The 22,787-nt window shown below is 39.9% G+C and overlaps 1 protein-coding gene across 1 annotated transcript in view; it reads right to left on the bottom strand.

Annotated features, from left to right (window-relative positions):
• ATM (ATM serine/threonine kinase) overlaps positions 1–22,787 on the bottom strand; it is a 117,934-nt gene that overhangs the window by 63,860 nt on the left and 31,287 nt on the right. The window contains exons 9-23 of the mRNA XM_074957569.1: positions 22,375–22,544; positions 20,267–20,638; positions 19,503–19,697; positions 17,290–17,385; positions 15,857–16,082; positions 14,935–15,072; positions 13,830–13,955; positions 10,355–10,444; positions 8,532–8,703; positions 7,055–7,254; positions 6,408–6,490; positions 6,147–6,302; positions 5,534–5,609; positions 4,887–5,017; positions 4,175–4,295 (exon numbers count right to left, since the gene is read on the bottom strand). Of these exons, the coding sequence (XP_074813670.1) occupies positions 4,175–4,295; positions 4,887–5,017; positions 5,534–5,609; positions 6,147–6,302; positions 6,408–6,490; positions 7,055–7,254; positions 8,532–8,703; positions 10,355–10,444; positions 13,830–13,955; positions 14,935–15,072; positions 15,857–16,082; positions 17,290–17,385; positions 19,503–19,697; positions 20,267–20,638; positions 22,375–22,544 (2,352 nt within the window). The remainder of the gene's footprint in view (positions 1–4,174; positions 4,296–4,886; positions 5,018–5,533; positions 5,610–6,146; positions 6,303–6,407; positions 6,491–7,054; positions 7,255–8,531; positions 8,704–10,354; positions 10,445–13,829; positions 13,956–14,934; positions 15,073–15,856; positions 16,083–17,289; positions 17,386–19,502; positions 19,698–20,266; positions 20,639–22,374; positions 22,545–22,787) is intronic.

Genomic DNA, 22,787 nt, shown 5'->3' with positions numbered 1-22,787 from the left:
CATGTGGTGGGAAAGGAGAAGAAAAAATGAAGGATGCAAGGGAGAAAACTGTATGGATATCCCCCAACGGAATTCCAATTATCCTACAACATGAATGCAGCTTATCCCTTTCTCTAATTCTCCCCCAGTCTTGTCATTTTTAAACCAAATTTGGGGTTTGTGAAAGTTACTGCACAGAACACGGAAACATTTCTCTTATGAAAATGTAAGCCCTTTGTTTTTACACTACACAGATACAGTATTCATGGGCACAATCTCTGGAAAGAGAGAGAGAAAAATGTTCTCTCTGTTAGCATCTATGTACCTCTGAAAGCAGCTGCATAAAATTGAGGTTACTTACCTGTAACAGAAGGTTCTTTGAGATGTGTGGTCTCTATTTGAATTCCACAGATGGCCACACATGGGCACCATGCACCTGAGTTTGGAGATCTGTAGCAAGTAGTGTCCATTAGTCTACACGTGTGCAGTTGTTTTCTTCATGCTAAGAACTGAGGGCATAAGGGGTAGTGTAGTTCCTCTTCTTTCCGTAAATCAGATAAGATTTGAAGCACAGGGGAAGGAGGGCAGCTAGTGGAATACAGCTAGGGACCACATACCTTGGAAGAACCTCCGGTTACATGTAGCCAACCTCCATTTCTTCTTCAAGTGCTGGTCCCTATGTGTATTCCACATGAGGGTGATTAACAAGCAGTATTTAAATGGGGGGGATGGGATGGGGAGGAGTGTCAAAGATGCAGTTGGTACAGATACTTCTAATACTGCACTCCCAACAGCTGCATATGCAGAGGAGGCTTGAACTAATGTGTAATGCTTTGTGAATGTATGGATGGAGCTCCAGGTAGCTGGGTTGTAAATGTCCAAGAAGTGGAGGGCTGTTCTTCAACAAGTGTAGGGACTCGTCCATCTTCTTTCCGAATAAGCTAGACTCTTCAAAAGGCAAATACTCTATGGTATTTTGAACCTCCATTAGAAACCCCAAGGAGTGCAGCCAAGACTCATGCCTCATGGCTATGCCTGTGGCTATCCCTCTAGACGCAGTATCAACTGCATCCATTGCAGCTTGAAGGGTCATTCTGGCCAATAGTTAGTCTTCCTCAATGAGGGCCTGGAATTGGGCTCTGTCTTCTTGAGAGAGTTTGTTCTTAAAGTCTAAAACCCAAAAATAATTATTGAAATAATATTTTGCTAACAAAGCTTGATAGTTAGCAATATGGAACTGAAAACGTGTAGAGTCTTCTTCCCCAGATCAAGTCATTTTGAATCCTTACCTGCCAGTGTAGCCTTGAGATGTTGTAATCTAGACCACTCAGTGGCTTCTTGCACCACCAGGAAGTTGGGTGCTGGGTGTATAAAGAGGAACAGGAACTCAGCTCCTTTGGCTGATACAAAATAGCATCTCTCAGTCCTTGCATGGTGGGGATACAAGAGACCAGAGTGTGTCAGACCACCTCTGCTAGTTCCATCATGGCCTCCGTACTGGGAAAGTCACCCTACTGGGACCAGGAGGTTGTAAAATGTCAAGGAGACAATGCTGGATATCCTGGATTTCTTCTATTGGAATATGGAGGTCATACGCCACTCTCTGCAGAAGCTCCTGATATTGCCTGTGGTCACCAGGTGGAGATGGCGAAGATGGGGCAATTGCAGCTTCTGGTAAGGAAGATGAAACACCTATCGGTACCTGTGGATCCGGCTCAATCTCCTCTATCTCATGCTCCAATTGAGAGTGTAGGTGTTGCATGAGAGTGGTATGGTGGGTTGCATGGGTGGAGCCAGGATGTCTACTGTAGGGATCCCAGGAGCCCTAATCGGGCCAGTAGGAAGGGTCGACCAGTTAAGGGTCACTGTACCATCAGTCCCTTGGGTAGTCGTATTGGGGTGAAGGATGGACACTGGATCTTCTCGAGTATCTGTCCAGACTCACGTCCCTACATGGGGGTGAAGGATCGCCTGGAACCTCAAACTCCTCTGAAGAGAAGGCCAGTTCCCATTCCACCAGCAGAGCTGTCAGTACTGGTAGATGAAAGCTCCATCTTAAGGGGTGACAAGGTGAATGTTCCTGTCTCCTTGAAGTAGTTTTCTCCTCTGGAGTGACAATGTCTTTCAGAAAGGTAAGACCCAAAAGAAGATGAGACTGAGGATAAGGAAGGATGAAGATATCCACAGGTGAGGTGTAAGTTTCAGTCTGTCCTGGAGTCTGGGGCATTACAGTAGTCACGATCAATGGATCTGGCACATCTATAGTCATCATGGATGGCAGGTTTTACAGGGATGAGATGGTACTGTACCACTGAAGAGTCTATATGTGAACTCTTAGATGGTGTCGGTGAGTGCCGATCCTCAGGCTTAGGAGCCAGAACAGGCGTTGGTACTGGAGGATTCTTTTTCCCTCATGCCTTGCCCTCATGGCCAGAGGGTTCAAGTAAGCCTAATTCCTTAGGACCAACACACGGGGACTCACCCATCTTGGACACAGTTGGGGAGGGATCCCTTCTCCTGGAAGCAGATCTGGAAGTAGATCTGTCCTTATGCTTGTGAGTGCTCCTAACTCTCATGAGAAGCCCTGGATGACAACTCCTTGGGCTTAGCAGCTCTGACTTCCACTCCTGAGTTAGTGCTCAGAGGGGTACTAGTAATTGGTTGAGGCTGATGTAAAAAGGGGTCCCCCTGGCCTGGATTAGACTGAGGTCTCTTAGCCGTCTCCATCAGATGTTTTCTCAGCTGGAGCCCATGAGCTTTGCAGGTGGGGGAAATGAGCAGCAAATGCTGCACTTGGCCGAGGTACGTGCCTTTTCCAGGCAGTAGAGGCCGCGTTGGTGCTTGTTACTCATGGAGAAGGAGTGGGGGCAGGATACACAGTTCTTTAACTCAAGGACTCTGGGCACAGTCTTTGTGCATGGGGAAAGACACCCCGAGACAAGAAAACTAAGCTATACTAACTATGCTAAGATTAAAATATTACACTAAAATACTAAACCTATTCACAATATATTTACAGTCTCATTAAGAGAAAGCAGCAAAAAGAAATCTGTGGACAGAGGATTCCAACTCAGGCCATGTGGTAATAAGAAAGAACTGGAGAGGTATTAGTCCACACTGCCCTTTAAGCCTTCAGTTCAGAACACGGTAACAACTGCTCATTTGGAGACCAATGGACACTACTTGCTAGAAATCTCCAAACTAAGGTGCATGATATGCAGGAGTACCCACATGTGGAATACAAACAGGGACCAGCAGTCAAAAAACAATCATGCATTCTCACTCCTGCATCCACTGTCAAAGCTTTTTATTATTTTTATATATACCTATGACAGTGCTTAAAGCTGCAATGCAGGCTTCCCTACACCACATATACCATGAACTTAAACCCTGACTTCAAGAAACTACCTCTGGAGATGACAGATTATTTCAAGTTCACTGTTTATTCAAAATGGTAACCTCTGAAACAGCCCACATGGGTGCCAATTTATGTCAATTGTGGTAGGGCTTTTTGAAGGGAGCACCTGTCTAGTAGTAACTATACTAAGACCACGATCTCATTTCTCAGGAACTATTCACTGGTAACGTCTTTAGAAAAGCTTGTAGAGGCAGATAATGGTTGACAGCGCTGCCTGGAAAACCTGCTTTTATCCCAGATGTTTCACATAATAGTGGCTGTGCACCAAGGAAACAGAGACAGAAAACTGTCTACATGCTTATATAATGTTTCTTATTAATAATAAAATATTAAATCAGTGAGTGATAGATAAAAGGAAGATCTAAAGTGCACCAAATTTACTAATCAAATGCTACGGACATAGGCACATAAATATAGGCACTTAAATATTTAGACTGGAAACTCTTTGAGGTGAGACTGTCTACTATGATGTGTCTGTACAGTGCCTAGCACAATGAAACCCCATTTGTGGTTGATCCTTAGACTACTGTAATAATCATGATTATTATGATTAATAAGTATTCAGAGGGCTAGCAGTCTGGAAAATGGCAGCATTAAAAGGGTTTAACCATTTGTAGCACGGACAGGACAGTGACAAGGGAGGTGCCTAGTGAAAAATGTTGCCCCTTGGTTCACTAGTCATGAAAAATGACAGTCTTCTAGCGATGACAAAGTTCTTAGAAAATGAAGCATATGGCCCTGAACATTTACACATGCTTAATGATTAGATCTTATTACCAGATCTCTCATTCCTTCTTGAACTCTGAAGTATACATTCTCAAAGGCCTTTTGTTGGATCTTCAAAGGAAGAGCTTTTGGCAATCCAGAAGAATCTCTCTGTTTCACATCTTGGAACAAACTTAAAGTAAAACAAGGACAACAATTATTTAACCTAACAATTAATCTTCAGAATTGGTGTATATTTTACAAGGTATATATTATGGTTTCTTTGTTTTGAGGGGCAGAAGGTGGTGTCTGGAATCCCCATTTTTCAAAGGCCTTGTGTTGAGTCTACCCTTCCTCCATCCAAAAATGTTCAGATGGAAGTATGAGCATTTGCTGGGTGGAAGGGAGAGGAATCATTTGAAAGTGTCCAAGTCCTCTCCAATCCCTGCCAACCAGGGAGCAAAGGACCCAAACTCTCATCCTTTGTCACTGTTGTCTTTACCTCATGGAACACTGCAAGGATAAATTCATTAATATTTGTGAAGAGTTCCTCAGAAGCTCTCTCATTTAGGCAAAGGACAAAATCATTGCTTGTCTAGCACAAGGCATCACGTTATCTACAGTACTTAGTCTATTTTTTCCATGAAGATAAGTATATTTACATGAACACACATTGTGTTTTACACAAGAGCTACATAGCACGCAAAAGAGAAAAACTGTCTATTATCCTTAAATACACTGATTTGATTACCTAAACAAACTACAAAAAGGTCTAGGTTATCACCTGGTTATTGACTTTGCAGCAAGCATGCAAACTTGATGGTAGCTGTCTGCGAGGAAATGTGGGAAAGCATCACTCACAGGCAGATCTTTATCATTTACATTAAGCACAGCCCAATTTGAATGAGGATCAGCCTGAAGAAAATGAACATTTGTTGTTAAATATGTATGGAATTTATACAGAAATGAACACTGGACATACTTGTTATACTGATGTATGCAATAGCTCTTTCGACAGTACTTTCAAGCAAACATTGAGTATTTACATTTACTACACCAGTAATACTCAGCCCCAGGCTCAAGAGCCAAAAGTGGCTCTTTAATATGTTACCTGTGGCTCCTTGCAGCACATGACATTAAAGTTATCAACCAATCTGGATGCTTTTACTATGTTATTAACCAATTAAGGTATCAACTTGCACTAAGTTATTAACTTATTTGCTGTGAGAATAACATATATATATAATTAATATAAACTAAATATTTCACCGTCATACTGTTTAAATATGAATAGTACTTATAGAAAATGAAACAATGAATTCACACTATTGTGGCTCTTTGGGAAATGTTGATTGCTAATTTGGCTCCTGAACCACTAAGATCTGAGTATCACTGTACTACACTAACATCACATAGGAAAATATGGTTCACCTCAAGTAGGGCTTTCATGCAGTTCAGTAGGGCCACTCTTACTGGAGCTGTACATCTCCCTTCCTTTGTCAAGTGCCTGAAACAGAAGCCATTTAAATATACGAAAAATACTATTACAAGCTTAATGTCAGGAAAAAAGTCTTAAGACATTACTCTCTGCTCTCTGTAATTCATTCTTAGATGCTTTTAAGTAACACTTCTGACCTGATTAGCAAGCATCTTTTCCCCCGAGTTTTAAAGGACTATTTATTTTCTTGTTTGTGTATCAATATAATAAACACTACTTGGAAGAGTGTTTGTTAATTATTGCCGTAAAGCCAGCAGGGAGAATTCTCTCTTTTTTCTCTCAGTGAATTTTATTTAATTATCTTGGCAACGGACTAAGGAATTTAAAAAACAACTCAGGATCTGGAAATCACTGCCCCATCATATTGATGTTGGATCTAAGTTTACCTTTCAACGTGCCTTTAAACTATCACTTAGTGGCTATGAGGATCAGTGATCTAATTTTAATATAGAACAGACACCCGAAAAGATTCACATGGGAGAAGTGTATAAGTCATCAGTCATCAAGCCAAGAAATAGATTGCTGCATAAAATAAATAAAACATACCAAAATGCTCCCACCACAGTTAAAAATTGTCCTTGGACTTCCCCTGTTTCTTCCACATTTGGGTTGGCTTGGCCCAACCCCACTGCTACGGGAAGTAGATTATTTAGAATTGCTTGACAAACTTCTTGATCTCGACGATACAAGGAACACACATCACTGGGAAAGAAAGAAAGAGATAGCTTTAGAAGCCAAACAGTAATAAAACCAGATAGTTGCTGAATAAAATATTTTTATTACTATATAATTGATGTTATTTCTTACGAAAGAGGCTTGAGAAGCATGAGAAGATCATCTTCTGGCACCAAATTTTCTTCAGTTGGGAGTTCCTTCAAAAGGACTAAATACTAAGGCATAATTAAAAATAGAACACATTAGTCATATTTTTATATACACACACGAAAACAAAACAACAAGGATAAGCATTTTCAATGGCTGCTAAATGCTTTACGTCAAATATTTATGTCAATATCTAGGACAAAGCATTATTGAAAATATTTATGTCAATTTTTACACTGTTAGATAATTTGACATTTGTTTCATTCAAATGAATTATTTGATGCACAATAACATGGGCAATTAAACCTTATATTTTGGCACGTAAACATATCAGCTCTAGTAGTCGGAAAGGAGTTCCTATACTCTGTCCCAGAGAATAAGACTGCACAACCTCCAAGCCACCTGCTAATGGTGAAAACTGAAGGAAGATACCATATGGCCCAATAGTCTAGTGTTTGGTTTCTGACAAACCCTATAAGCTATTTAAAAAAAATTTAAATCTTCAGAAGCAGACACTAAGTTTTTCTGAGTCCAAGAGAATGGCCACAGAATGTGTGTATGACTTTCAGAGATAGTGTTTATGTACAGAGAGATAACTGCTGAATCAAGAAGTTTCTCAATATCACACTCACCACCTGTAGATGCAGTAATTTAGCAGTATCAAATATACTTTTATCAATTAGCATTAACAGCTTCCGCCGTATGTCAGGAGCTCTGAAGCAGACTGTATGGATTTGTGCTGTAGTTACACATAGACACAAAAACCTCAGAATTTCAAGGAGGAGTAAATCCTGCTTTGTCAAATGATCTTCAGCTAATGGACTCATAGCACCTGAAAAAAAATTTCTTGTCAAGTACAAAAAAATGCTTCTTCTAGGAAAATAAAAGTTACATTAAAAATATGATAGAGTTATGTGTATTTATCAAGTTAAATTATGTTCTCAAAAAAATGTAAGATTGGCAGTCTTGAAGTCTCTTAGCTACAGAATAGGTACAGTATGGACAGCAGCAGCTCAAGCTTTCTCCATCCTAAGTGAGGCCCCTGTTCCAGAGTGACCACCTCTAGAAACAGAAGGGTATTTTTCACTCTCTATATCCAGACATACCCTAGGCCTCTGTGCAAAAACCGGCAACCAGACTATCAATAGAACCATTTGTTATGTGTTTTTTTGTGGACACTTGCCACTCAGAATTTGGTTGAGACCACAAACAAATTTCCACACATTTTACAAAGCCCACCCAACAAACCTAAGGTGATGACAACTGACTCTATACTACTGACTGGGTCCAAATTTGTGACCTAGAGAGAATGGCTCCATATACAAGTCAATTTTCTGCAATGTCCAGAGCTGCTGCCACTGTCACCAACTCCAGTGTTTACTATTATTTATCAAATGGTCTGGAGGAACTAATTCCAGAGGTTCTCATTCAACAAAGTGGAATAAGCGGACAAAGAACAGTTTGAAGTATTAGCATAACAAAATGATCTTTCCCCTCCAAAATAAAATAGAAATCATAGTCCTGACTAAGGCATAAGGTGATCTCAGATTTCAAAACAAAACATTATACCACTGCTGGTGCCAAACCAGCCTGGTAGGAAGAAAAACTGGGTCATGGATAAGGAAAGTGCCATCTCTTTTGCACATCTGGATATGTGAGAAAGCTGACCTTGCCAAAGAGGTGATAGACCTACTCTGCAAGAAAAGAGACAATTAGAAAACACAAGAAAATATCCTGGTACTGGGTATGAAGGGAAGCACGGACTAGTGATTAGACCTGGAGACCTGAGCTCTACTCACTGCTCTGCCACAGACTCACTGTGTGACCCTGAACAAGTTATTTACTTTATCTGCTTCAGTTTTACCAACTGTATACTAAGAATAGTAGTTTCCTCCCAAGGCTTTAGTTAACGTTTGTACAACAATACGGAATTGCTAAGCACTGTTATTGTTCTGGGATGCAAATGGCTCAACTACAATCCCAGCTACTGTAATGGTCCAATGTATTGCCTAACTGTGATGTGAGACAAGTGGGCAGTGTAAGATTGAAAGAAGCATGTGCCCTACACTTATGCAAACAATTCTGGGCAGAAAGCATACTTTCACTTACCAGTTATGTTTTGCATCTCCCCAGACTCATTTGCATCACCAAAGTCAGTGATACAGTGATCATCAAATCGGTCCATGGCTACATGGTTATCTACTTCCATTGCACTCTCTTCAATATCGTCTTCCATTACGTCTACGTCTCCAGCATCACTTGGTTTGCCAGTAAAGACCATCTAACAAAAGCATCACATTCTTGTAAAAAATTTTTGGCGGCTGAAGATGCCATACAGGTAACAGAACATGGAAACAGACCATCATTTCCTTGTGAACCAAAAAGGGTGAGAAAGAACATGGGATGCTAATATCATGAATTTACTCACTTTAGTAGTGTGCAGACCATGTGGGTCAATAAGTTTTTTTAAAAAATAATACTTTCTGCTATACAACATGTGTTCATTTTGCTGTTACCTGTCCTCACACTTTTCCACTTCTCTGTTTTCTCTACCTATCCCATCATGTCATACATCTAGTTCTTTGAGCCAAAGGGTGTCTTCCTGTTACTTGTTTGTATATTTCCTAGCACACAGTAGGGTCCTGATTCTTGACAGGGCCCCTTCAGCAGTATTGTACTACATACAGTAAATAATAATTATAATTGTAGTTAATCTCACTGAAATCCCTGTTTGCACTTCTGTGCAACCTACCAACTTAAAGTCATCAACTATGAAGCATTATATTTACTTCAGCCTTCTGCGATAAACCCATCTTCTAGTTAGCTAGTGCACTGTGTGTGATTTGAACTGTTTTCTTTAGATGGTGAGCTCTTTGGGAAAGAGACTGCTTTCTTTTCGGGGTTTCGTAGAATGCCGACTGAATTGTTAGCACTTAAACACCAACGTTACTTTAGAAACTGGCAAACTTCTGATTGGAAAGAAACCAGAGCATGACACAAGGACTCCCTAAATAATTACCGTTCAACCAACTGGCTGACAAGCTAACAGTCGTGAGACTGTCAGCTTCTCCTCACGCACAATACTAAGTATGTTATTTATTTGGATTGGACGCCCAGCTCAAGGTGCATTGGAAGTGGATGAGGATACAGTTTCAAGGTTTTTACCAAACTTAGTGATGCCACATTCTGTTCCCTTGCTACTAAGTGTAGGACAGAAGTGTACATATTTGAAGAATTCAGCATGAATATTTATTTTTTAAGCACCTTTAAAGAGTTACTTTAACAGCATAAAAATCCTTCATCTTTTCCAAACGCAAAAAAACATTTAACAAAAAACAGATGAGCTTAATACAACGAAAAAGAAATGGAAGCAAATTCTTATGTGCTTGCAGCTCCCAGATTTGATCTTGATTCAGATCTGTTACATGGACAAGTATTTCTGGCATTTATTATCAAATCAATTACCGAAAAGCACAGGTACAAGCTAGTGCAACAGGTGATGCTGTAAGATGTATGGCTGAGTAGTAAGATGTGTGTTTTGACAATCTTAAGCACAAATTAAGCTGTTTGTGGATGTTAAAATAACTGATCAAAAAGCCATAACTACTTACGTAAACTTTACAATGTGTTTCTATTTTTCATTCACTTAATGAAAGTGGGGCTTATAATTTATTATTTCTATAGCTTTATCAGTGTGCTCTTTTCATTCATATAGTATCAAAACAAGGCTTAAACAATGTAACTAAATTTTGGACACAAGATTAGTATAGTACTTTGATCAATTTGTTTTTTCATTGTTCACACGTGTAGGAATGGTCCAAACAAACACTACTAGTTAGAAAGGCCCTTAAGTCTGATATATTTCTGAGTTATTTATACTGTATAAATAATCCTCATGCAAAGAAACATAGCATTTAGAGAAACATACTTACCAGATGTTTGCAAATATCTGCAAAATCATTCATCGCCTTTGATGTTAACAAACTCAGGAATAAGCCTGATAAGATCTTACTTGGACTGCTCTGTCAGAAAGTAAAGTATACAGACCAGTTATCACAGTACATAACATATTCTGTTTTTAGAAAGGAATCCACACTGTGAATACATTAAACAGATAATATTAAGAATACAGGTCCAGATTCCAATCTCAAAGGAGTGTGTCATGCATTACAATTTATCTTGAAAAATCCAAAACGGAACATGTCTGTAAGCAAGTTCAAATATATTACTAATCAAGTAGAAAAGTTTTTTCTCTAAAATGTTATCATCAGTTTGGCTGTTTTTTGTGTCAGAGAGAGGTACTGTAATCTCTCTCATCTGTGTCATTTTGGATAAATGACTTTTTTAAAACTCCAATGAGAAAACAAAAAAATTAATATTAATCAAAGATTTAAAAAAAATCACGATTTCTTTAAAATCCTCTCATATACCTATTTACTGCATCACCTTGAGGAACAGTCATAGAATGAGTAGCACCTCAAGGATATGTAAAAAAAGAAAACATTCTAGTAATGTATCTGTAAGCGGCAGCCACATCCTAGTGATGCTATAGTTAAAGCTGAGGTGGATTTCAATATTAAATCTTTATTTTCAAGGGTCTTTTTGGGTACAAATATTCATTCCAGGAGCTGTTGCAAGGAGTGGCTACAACTTTAACCTTTATGCTAATGCAACACAGTGCACCTTATGTTGCATTAAACTTTTTTTACTGAATGATAGCGGTGGCAGTAAATATTATCGCTAAGGCTAGCAGCCTGCATTCTAGCCCCATTTCAGTCACTCATAACTTTCTGAAACTTTTTTTGATCAAAAATTGTGCTGTGCTTGGTCTCCGCACAGAGATTATTTTCAAAAAACGGGTCACTTGTTTCTGAGCACAGGGAGTTTAAAAACACCTCTCTCAATTATAACAATAATTCTGGTAATTTTTTTAAACAGTCATAGAGCCAAACTGTAGGGACTGAAATATCCTGCATTGGTTTTGATCTGACAGGTGAACATCTGAAAATTACGCATGGATCACATGCAGGAGATTTTTTTCTGTTGAGTTCAAAAGCTGCACAGCTAAGGAGAGGTTTGCTTCACATGCATGCATAGCTAACTTAGCTGCATAGTGACAAGTTGAGAAGTGCAATTAAATAGAATATTGCAAACAGGAAAATACAATGAGGGTTGGGTTTATGCTAACACTGCCATCGCCTAGCCTGGTTCTGCAGACTGTGGCACAGCTGCTAAGGTGAAGGAGAGGGGCTCCTTCCTGCATATATTAGAAGATGCTGGGATGTACATACAAATGTGTTAAGAACATACTAAAGTCCTCATCAAAATGAAGTTGACAGAAAGACTCTCATTGACTTCAATGGGCTTTGGATCAGACATTATACTCCCTATAATCAGGCTGGGTCAAGTGCACACTGAATTTGTAGCTCATCTTTTGCTGATCATGTAAGCAACAAAAGGGCTAAATAAAGGTTCCTGAAGACTTTGTAAGGTGTGCAGGAGGGAGCCTCATTTCTGATGTACCTCAGGATATCCGAAGCAGGGTGAGGTGCAAAACTGAGTACCAACTAAGGTGGATAGACGAGGGACTCCCTCTTATAGACTCTAGTCTTGTCTCACCAAATACTGATTTAGTTATTAAATTTATTCTCACCATTGTCTATCTATTGCTACCTAAGAGATCTTTCAGAGTAACAGCCGTGTTAGTCTGTATTCGCAAAAAGAAAAGGAGTACTTGTGGCACCTTAGAGACTAACCAATTTATTTGAGCATAAGCTTTCGTGACCTACAGCTCACTTCATCGGATGCATCTTTCAAGATCTTTCAATTTCTAGAGAGTAAAGCTCCTTTTTATGTTTTATCCCCTCTTTTTTGCCTACTGTTTTGCCCAGGAAATTCCACATAAATCATGAGGGAAGTTTTCAAAGGGCCAAATGTAAGTTGGGAGTCTATTTGTGCCTTTGAAAATCTCCCTCTAAGTGAAGAGAATGTTAAAATTGCATAACTAATCGTTCGAAATTCAGGAAATGTTATGGGTTAAGGTTGCACGCTTGAGGTTCTAAATCCATTGTGAGCTCTGCCCTCTTGTGTGCATGCTCTACAATACAGTATTTAATTTCATGATAGAACACTGGGCCACATCCTCAGCTGAATCAAATCAGCATAGCTTTGCTGACTTCAATGACTTTACAATACAGCCTTTAATTACATAATTGTATACAATTTTCAACAACAGAATATTTTTCCCCAATGCTGACTTCAACAGAGCTTGTAGCTGACTTAATGAAGCATCATCAGTTTATACCAGCTGAGGATCTGATTCATTATTTCTCAAATATTACACCATACAATTTTTTTGTTACTTTAGATATAGGTGTAGGCCCTTGCAGTAACATGTACTACTCTGCATATGCCAGACAGGGATGATTGTAATATACTCTATCAGATATATATAGTACTCTAATTACTACAGAGTAAGTATAGGGGGGAGGGATAGCTCAGTGGTTTGAGCATTGGCCTGCTAAACCCAGGGTTGTGAGCTCAATCCTTGAGGGGACCATTTAGGGATCTGGGGCAAAAATTGGGGATTGGTCTTGCTTTGAGCAGGGGGTTGGACTAGATGATGCCCTGAGGGCCCTTCTAACCCTGATATTCTATGATTCTATGATAAGAACATAAGAACGGCCATACTGGGTCAGACCATCTAGCCCAGTATCCTGTCTTCTGATAGTGGCCAATGACAGGTGCTTCAGAGGGAATGAACAGAACAGGTAATCATCAAGTGATCCATCCTGTAACCCATTCCCAGCTTCTGGCAAACAAAGGCTAGGAATTTCAGAGCATGGTTTTGCATCGGAACAATACTGAATATATATTAGCATATACAGGCCTCCTAAATTCACAATTCATAGTCAACTGCCTGATCCTCTTAATTGTATCTAAGAAAGAATATTCTGCTGGTTGGAGAGAGAACACAGTAAAAAGTACATACCTTAGTGAGTAGAGAACTTATATTAAAGAACAGTCAAAAAGAAACTGATTGATGATAATGAAATTCATGTAAGTGTAAAATGATAAGGACTTAAGATTATGGAAAAAAGTATTTTATATTGTACTGTATTTGAGAAATACCATGCAACTGAAAACCACTGTAATGCATGCTCATAAGGAGGTAGGAGTTGAAGTTGCATATCATTGCCTTAACTTTGGCATTTCCTGATATAAATGTGCAACTTTAATGTTCAAATAGTTTTTTCCCTATGCAATACATAATTCAGTAAATATGAAAGAGATAAACATCTCAGAAGCTTACAAAATACATTATTATTGCTTTTTAAAAGTTACAGTTAAGTTAGCTATATATTACAGAATAGAAATAATGGACAAACATTTTTTTAAATATCCTACCTTGGTACAATTACATAAGCAGTTGGTACACAGGGTTATCAAAGTCCTCAACGAGATGATCCTAGAGTCTTCATTTAGTTTACTTTTAGACTGAGAAATGCTTTCTCCAACATAATGCATGAGAGACTATTAAAAACAGAAATACAAATATAATGTAGTAAAAATCTCTCAGTCACATATTTCCCTTATTTGACTGCATGCATGCACGTACACACAGACATGTGGTTCTGCTGCACATTTAAGCTTCACTATTCAGGTCATGAGTTAGTAGTTTTGGAGTGGAAGGTTTGCTTTTTTTTTCCATTTTAAACATTCATTGCTCTCTAGAGGTGCTGAACTGACCACACAGGCCTGATAGAAATTCAAATTTTCTAATCACTAAGGAAAAACATGGCATTTCTCCATATTGCCCTGATATTGTGCTTCAACTCTGAAGCAAGACACCACCTCTAGTCATGAAAAGATCATTCAATCTCCATGTGTGTTCAGTCTTTGACCTACCTGCTCAGATTCCCAACAAAGAAGTTAAACAGTTTTAGTAGTGATGGTGGCTTTATAGATACATGGCTACTAGGGAATTAGAGCAGGACTACCAAATAAGTTCAAAAAGTCAAAGTGCTCTCAGTGACTCTAATTCACTACCAATATGGATAGACCTGCACAAGTGACCTAGAGGTGAAGGGTGCCATTAGCTTATTAACAAACCCCTTAGTTATCTGGACACTGATCATTTTGATTTTTTATATTTTCCCAAAAGCAAGTAGGCAAAATTTTAATAACTAGAATATCTTCAATTGCAAAATAATTGTAGTTTCAGTAGCGTGTATGTAATTTTAGTTATGCTTAGTTTCTGTTACAGTTTAAAAAAGAAAATTCTATATAATTTTTTTAGTAACAGTGAGAAAATATTTAATCTAGTCCCCATACATTAAATACGCATTGAATTCTGTCACCTACTGTGACAGATTTGTTAAGCAGAAACCAGCAGAAACAATTGTTTTATGTTTTGAAAATATGAAAATACTAATTTTTAATAATTATTCATCATTTTAAAGTTATTGAATATTATTTTCTTTACAGTTATCAAACACACATTATTACTAACCTTAGCTTTATGGAACAATTCTGATTTACATGCATCCTCTTCGGTTATTGTGCCAGCATAGCAATAGCAGCTAAGAACACCAGTCAAGAGACTGGCACATCGGACTAGGTGTTCTGCAGTAGTAGACTTGGAATAAATCTAATACATAATATAAATACATCATAAATTTTACAGTAAATGGTGCTTCAGCAGCTTACATAGCTATTAACGGTTCTTTTAATGCTTTAACATTTATTACATTAATACTTCTCTTCTATACCGTACAGCCTTTCAACAAAGGATCACAAAGAACTTTACAAACTTCATTACACTCCTGTAAAATAGGTAAGTATTTTTATCTGTAATTTAAAGATGAGCAGATGTAGGCACAGAAGTTATGTGACTTGCTCAAGATCATTGGCAAACCCAGGAATAAGCCAGGTCAAGAACAGTAACAACAGTGCAACCTTGTCTAAGGAACTGGAACGTTCAAAATTGCAATTCCTTTTCTTCCCAGGCACAAGCTGATAGTCACCACTAAGGTGAAATCCTGGCTCTACTGCTATCAATGAGAGCTCTAACATTTACTGAATTGGGCCAGGACTTCACCTGAGATGTTTAATTACGTACTTAAACAAAACTCCGAATTATGGAGGGCAGAAATTGTATGGAAGGAGAAAAATGGCCAAAATTGTAATTTTATGTATACTTCTTAGTTTGCAGATCATGTAACTATTTCCCATGTAAGTTGTTTGGGGTATCCTGAAGAGCATTATAGGGAAACAAACATTTGTCTACTTCATTTTGTAGGAAATATTTAAAATTGCCTGCAATTCAATTTTAACAGGAAAACTGCTAAAATTCAAGGAAAAGCACATGTGACTGTGACTTTAAAATACAGAAATAAGCAGAACGTGGACTTCAATGTTCATTTCTAACTCACCTCAGAAGAGTAGCTGTTTAAAAGCTGTTCTGACACCACTAACAGACAGTGCTCCAGTGTTTCCCTATGGTTTTGATTGACAGCAAGTCCTGAACCAGACAGATTTTTATCTGCAATGTTCACTGCAAGGCTGGTGAAAATAGCCATTTCATCAAAAGTTGTTTGTAGATACAGCTCTTCTATTTCCAAGAAACTGACTTCTCCTTTGTCTTGTGTGTGCTGCACGCTTGAAGAAAAACACATTACTCTTATTGTGACATCCTGTTTTACTACCTGTACCTTTAAAACCATTATTTAAACACAAGAAACATAAGCAGAAATAAAATGGAATTTTTATTTGTGCTTCTAGTCATTTATTGTGCTCTCTCATTTCTCAGGTGAATCTCACTAAGTTACTTACTATTTTAATCATAGTCTGAGATGATTATCAAGATGAATCTATACACTGTAGATCAGTGGTTCTCAATGAGGGGCAGGTTTCAGGGGGTCCACCACGCAGGGACAGTGTTAGACTTGCTGGGTCCCAGGGCAGAAAGCTGAAGCCCTGCCATGAGGAGCTGAAGCCCAGGGCCCTGAACCTGAAGTCAAAGCCTGAGCAACTTAGCTTTGCGGGGCCCCCTGTGGTGTGGGGCCCTGGGCAATAGCTCTGCTTGCTACGCCTTAATGCCGGCTCTGTCTTTTACATGCAGCAAATAGTTGTTGTGGCACAGGTGGGCCATGGAGTTTTAATAACGTGTTGGGGGGGGTGGCCTCCGATAGAAAAAGGTTGAGAACCCCTGCTGTGGACGAAATGTGCTCACAATCTTGGTGTGTGACCTCGGAGCATTCTGGAAAGCAGAGTTCATCAAGGCAGTGTGCGCCACCTGCCTATGTCCCCCCACAACACCCCAGGATGTACAAAGGGGAGGCATTTGGAGCTGTGGCCAACTCCTTCCACTAAATCAAGTTTTAAGACTGTAAAGTAACGGTGAAGAAGGGTGGGTACTGTGGATCCATGAGGGCAATTTCTAATTAGTTGGGGGCTTTTTTTAAGGTTTTTTTTGTTTTGTTTTTTTGGTAATTGCTTTACTAAGATATATTACTGGTAAGAGAGACGTTATGTAACCTCTTCAGGGAGGAGATTTTGTCTTCATACCTGTCTAAAGCACCTGACCAGACTGTAGATGCTCTATTTTTACAAGCCCAAAAGTGTGCTAAATACTTTATAGAAATGAACATTCAAAGATATGAGAGAGACAGGAAAACATGTGTTCCATATCTTCAGTGCTTGCTGGAATGGCAAGAACCTGTAATGCTACCTTAGCCAAGTAGGGGGAATACAGAATATCAATGAGGATATGTACTACAAGTAAAAAAAATCCTGGTTCAACCCTAAAAATACTGCCCCTAAATATGAAGAGCATACTAATTATGTTCATTAATTTTAAACATACCACTCAGTAGCATTTTGGAAAAAGTTCATTGCTGCTCTGCAGTTCTTCATAGTCAGGCTCACAAGAATTTTCTGCAGCACTAGAGGAGGAAAATCACTGTAAAGAAAATAAACATTTTTTTTAAAAAACCCAGAGCTGAAATTCAGGTGAGAAACATCTATACTTATTAGGTGATTATGACTCCGAACTTCAAATCTCAAATCTAACCTTAATTTTGTACATTTAAGCAGGACTAGGTATCAGGACTCCTGAGTTCTACACACATTACTCCTGAGGGAATTCTGTGCCAAAAAATTAAAATGTCTATGCACAATATTTTAAAGTTATGCAAATTTAATTTGTCAATAAATAAATATGGAAGCTCCAGCATAACAGTGGGAAGCACAGGCCACTGGCTGCACAGAGGTGAGAGATCACCCTGCAGCTCCCCCTCAGGACACAGACTCGGCGGTAAGACTGCACCCAACCCTGACACAGCGCAAGGGCTGGGTCTGCTCTAGAAACACCCTGAGGCCCTGCCCCTCTGCACCAGGTGTGAGCAGGTAGGCTCAGCCTGGCAGGATCCTTAGTGTGGGGGGATCCAGATGTGGGGTGAGATGGTCCTGTGTGGTACAATCTGGATGAGGGTGGATAAGTGGGAGGTCCAGGTGCAGTTGGGATCTGGATGCACAGGGGCAATGGGACTCTGCAGCAGGGTCTAGGTGAAGGTGCTTGGGGCTCAGCAGGGTGCGGGGGATGGGGCTCTGCAGAGGGGATCTGCATGTGGAGCGGTTCAGTGGGGGGGGGGTCTGGGGTCCAGATACACCTGGCTGTAGCTCAGTAGGGTGGGGGTCCAGGGGGCTCGTTGGGGTGGTCCAGGTGCAGCGGGGGTATGGCTCGTCAGGGTGAAGGGGGCGGTCTTGGGGCTGGGGTGGGAGGCTGGATGTGGGGGAAGAGGGCGGGGCTCGGCGAGGGGGAACCAGATGCAGGGAGTGAGGCTCAGTGGGGTGGGAGTTAGGGCGTGGGGGACTCGTGGGGGGGTTCTGGGTGAGGGGGGGGGGGCTGAGGCTCAGCAGGGGTCTGGGTATGGGAGGGTCCAGATAAACGGGGGCTGGGTGACCGGGGAAGCAGCTCCTCATAAAGTGACCCTTCCCCCCACGGCTGAGGAGTAATGTGGGCAGAAAGTGGGATGGGGTGGAGTTTCCTACAGCCTGGGGAGATTTCTGGGGGTGGGTCTGACCCGGACATGGCCACTCCTTGCAAGGGAAGATCAAGTCCCGTCTTCCCCTACTCCCAACACAGCTGGGACTAGCAGCTGAGCCTGGCGCAGGGCAGAAGCCACCAGCCGGATCTTCCCCATTCCCACCTCCTGCCCCACAGTGCTCTACCTCTCTGCCAGTTGCTCTGGGTGCCTGAAACAATGTGCCCGCGCTGCTGGGGCTTTGCTTCCCAGTCAGAAAGTCATTTTTCTGTGTGGAAGCAAAGAAATCTGCGGGGGACATGAATTCTGTGTGCATGCAGTGGCGCAGAATTTCCCCCAGAAGTAACACATCTATGCCAGAGTCGCTGTGTGACCTTATGGAAGTCACCATCTCTGTCTCAGTTTATCAGTTTGTAAAAATGGATATACTACTTATCTACCTCCCTCCCCCAAAGTGGTATTGATAAATTTAATTATGGTTGTAAAACATTTGATGATCCTCTGATAAAAGGCGCTAAATGTACAGTAATATTAGTTATTTACCAAAAAAATCATGTATTAACCTAATGTTTTAAAAAGCAAGAAACTTTAAAATGCATGCACTGTCTGAAGCTACCACTTGAACAACTAAAAACTTGGATCATAATAGCACATTAGTTATACCAAGCAGCAACAGGGTTAACATTATCACCTGCTAAATGAAGATTAGTTTGATTCCAGTCATTCCTAAAATCTAAACATCAAGCCAGAAAACTTCAGGTATAAGAAGTGCAGGTAATTTTCATCTAACAGCAGTTTTATAAAACAAGGTGGTTTTTTTTTTTGGTTTTTTTTTACATTCGAGTAAGGAAAAATTAACCATTTCCAAAACAAGTGTTTTATGATACCCTACAGAAAGTTAACACGCAGATTTATAAACTCTACCAAAATATTAGCAACATATGAAGACTTCAATATTTCATTTTTTCCTGCCTGCTTTTTTTTGTTATGTTTTGAGTTTATACAAAGAGCGGATTATACTCCAAGTTGTTACCTGCATAGCACAGGGGGTAACTCAATACATTCTTCCATCTTCTCTTCCAAATGACAGAACAGTAGCCATTTTATTATTGCTTCTTTTAACATGTACCCTGTATTTCCTTCACAATTATTCTGCATCATTCCTATTTTCAAAGTTTCTGGTATTACGTAGGCAGTCATTGCTAACGCCAAACAACGTGCAGCAGGACTACAACAAAACAGAGCAAAGAACATCTTGTGGGAAATCATAATTAAATTTATATTCAACTACTATTATTATGAGGCAAAGTCTTTATTTTTGGATCTCGGACAGCTCTAAGAATATTGTCAAATGCATAAATAAAATACTTAAGCATGCATATTAAAAATTCCTTTATAAGAGTACTCACTCTGCATGCATTTTCAAACCCATATTTTAGACATTATAGATTCCACTTGTCTATTTTAAAACTATTTTGGATCCAATCTTTTGAAATTAGATTAATTGTAAAAGAACAAAAAATATGCTTTGCTTTGTTTCAACAAAAGTAGAATGAATCTATTTTGGCCAAAATTTGTTTTTAAGAAACTTGCCCCGGTCACTTCTCTTCCATGTCAACTTTCAGACTGGAGCGAGTTTTTATGGCTGAATTATAAATGTCTGAAAAACAGGTTTTAACACAAATATGTACAGTACTTAATTAAAACGCCACAAGAACAAGAATTTCTGTTCACGGAGGAAAAACAGCTATATAGAATCAAAGAGACAAGATACACTATCCCTGGTTCCCATCTTACCTCGAAAGCTTGTATGCAGACCCTGAAAATATCTTCCAGAGTTCTTTGTCTATTACAACAAGGTTTCCTTGAATTATGGCTCCAAGTAACCCAAAACTTTCTGTTTCAACTTGCTGAAAACTTATGCTGCGAACTGTAAGAGACCAAACTTTTGCCCAGATTCTCTGCAACTCCAACTTTTGTGTGCTTTCCAAATCTAATTTTTGGCTCTGACAAACAGCAACCTCTGTAAGGCACCTTAGCACATATGGGGTCCTTTCCCCTTTTCTCTGCTGAGGTAGTAGCATGTGCAGTATAGTGAGTAAGGGAGATAATTCACGGTTAGGAAGACTCATAGGATACTTTGATATTAATCGGGCTGTAATCTGTAACCTTAAAAACAGAAAGTGAAGGCAATTAACTTGAAATGTACATAAATTCATCATGTGTTGAAAAGCAGTAAAATATAATATAAGCAGTTTCAGAGAATCATTTTACACTTCTATTGTTGCATATTTAACTGTGATTGCTTAAGTGTTCAAGATAGCTTGTTCAATCACCAATTATTCTGTCATTTTGAAGCAATTAAGTATATTCAGCCTCACCACATAAATGCTGTTTTACAAGTTGATTGTCAGATATCAGTGAAGCAAACAGAAAATTAATTTTCATTTCTGTAGTTTTATTTCTCATAGATAAGGCAAAGATTTTGTCATGGTTATTTTTAGTAAAAGTCACGGACAGGTCACACGCAATAACCAAAAATTCACCGAAGCCCGTGACCTGTCCGTGACTTTTACTAAAAATAACTGACAAAATGGGAAGAGAGGAGAGTCCAGCATCCACGGCTACTGGAGTTCCGGGGTCCAACCTGCACCCTGCAGTGGCTGGGAGCTGCAGGGACACTCCCCCGCGGCCCATAGTGGCTGGGAACTGTGGGGTTTCCCTGCCACTCGCAGCAGCTGGGAGCTGTTGGGGCCCCCCACCACCCACAGCGACTTGGAGCTGGGGGGGTCCCTCCCCCACCCGCTGTGGCTCAGTGCTGCAAGGTCTCCCCTGCCACCCGCAGAGGCTGGGAGCTGTGTGGTCCCTATTACCTGGCAGCTCAGAGCCGCTGTACCCCCCGGCCCTGCAGCTGACACCTCCAGCCACGCTGTCCTGGGCTGAAGCAGAAAATGTCTCTGAGCTCTCTGGTAGCCATGGATTCCGTGACTTCCATGACAAAATCTTAGCTTTATTAATAGATTATAAAGCTGGAAGGAACAACTCATCTAGCCTGCCTCCTATATAAAACAGGCCATATTCCTGTTTGAACTAAAAGCATCTCTTTTAGAAAAAAATCCAATCTTGATTTAAAAAATTTTCCAGTGGAGAATCCACCTCAGCCCTTTGTAAACTGTTCCAACGATTAATTCCTTTTGCTGTTTAAAAATGTGCCCCTTATTTGCAGCCTGAGTTTGTCTAGCTTCAACTTCCAACCACTGGATCCTGTTATACCTTTATCTGTTATGTCAAAGATTACATTATTATTATACTCTTCAAACCAGTTCACCCATCATAAAATGGTGAAAATAGAGATGAGGTTCTCACCCGAGGGCATTATTCTTATTGCAACTCCACAGCCCCTCATAAAAGCCGGTATTTTCATTCACCATCGTTTCATTGTCATACGTTAGTCATATATCATGTCAGACCTGAAGAAGACCCCTGTGTAGCTCAAAAGCTTATCTCTGTCACCAACAGAAGTTGGTTGATAAAAGATACTACCTCACCCACGTTGTGTCTCTCATATATCATGTCAGTTATCCAAGTCAGCAATGTGAAAGTTCTGACTTCTAACTATTATGTGGTATTTGACACAGAAGCTTTTATAACAAGAATTTCAAGAACATTCCTCATGATTTTTCAAGAGTTGGGAAAAGCTAGGCTGATTCCATGATAGCCTCTCTGTGTGTTCTGTATCTGAGCACCTTACTTTGCAGCACAAAGCATTTGGGAGACAATTCAGTATAAAATGTAGGAAGTTACACTTCACAGATAATGAAATAATTGAATGTGAAACTAAAACCTGTTAATAGGTTATTGGTACTGATACCAGTTCCAAGGTGAAAGAAAAAAAATGTTTTTACCAAGGTATAACATCAAAATCATTCTGTGATCTTTGCAGGTTTTCTCGAATTATTTCCCAGCCCAATTCGATCCTCCTACGCTTGCTCGGTGCAGCTTCATCTCCAGGCTCTCTTTGTGTAACAGTGTACGACTGGGTTATCTCCAGGACTTTGGTGTCTTCAGTAAAGACCTTTCCAAAGATATAGTAAAAAGAGATAAAAGTATTCAAATGCTCATATAAGAACGGCCCTACTGGGTCAGACCAAAGGTCCATCTAGTCCAGTATCGTGTCTTCTGACAGTAGCCAGTGCCAAGTGCCCCAGAGGGAATGAACAGAACAGGTAATCGTTAAGTGATCCATCCCCTGTCGCTCATTCCCAACTTCTGGCAAACAGAGGCTAGGAACACCATTCCTGCCCATCCTGGCTAATAA

The sequence above is a fragment of the Natator depressus genome, chromosome 1 (genome assembly GCF_965152275.1).
Source record: "Natator depressus isolate rNatDep1 chromosome 1, rNatDep2.hap1, whole genome shotgun sequence".
NCBI classification, from domain to species: Eukaryota; Metazoa; Chordata; order Testudines; family Cheloniidae; genus Natator; species Natator depressus.
Note: the sequence above shows the minus strand (reverse complement) of the source record. Positions and strands in the feature narration are given on the sequence as shown.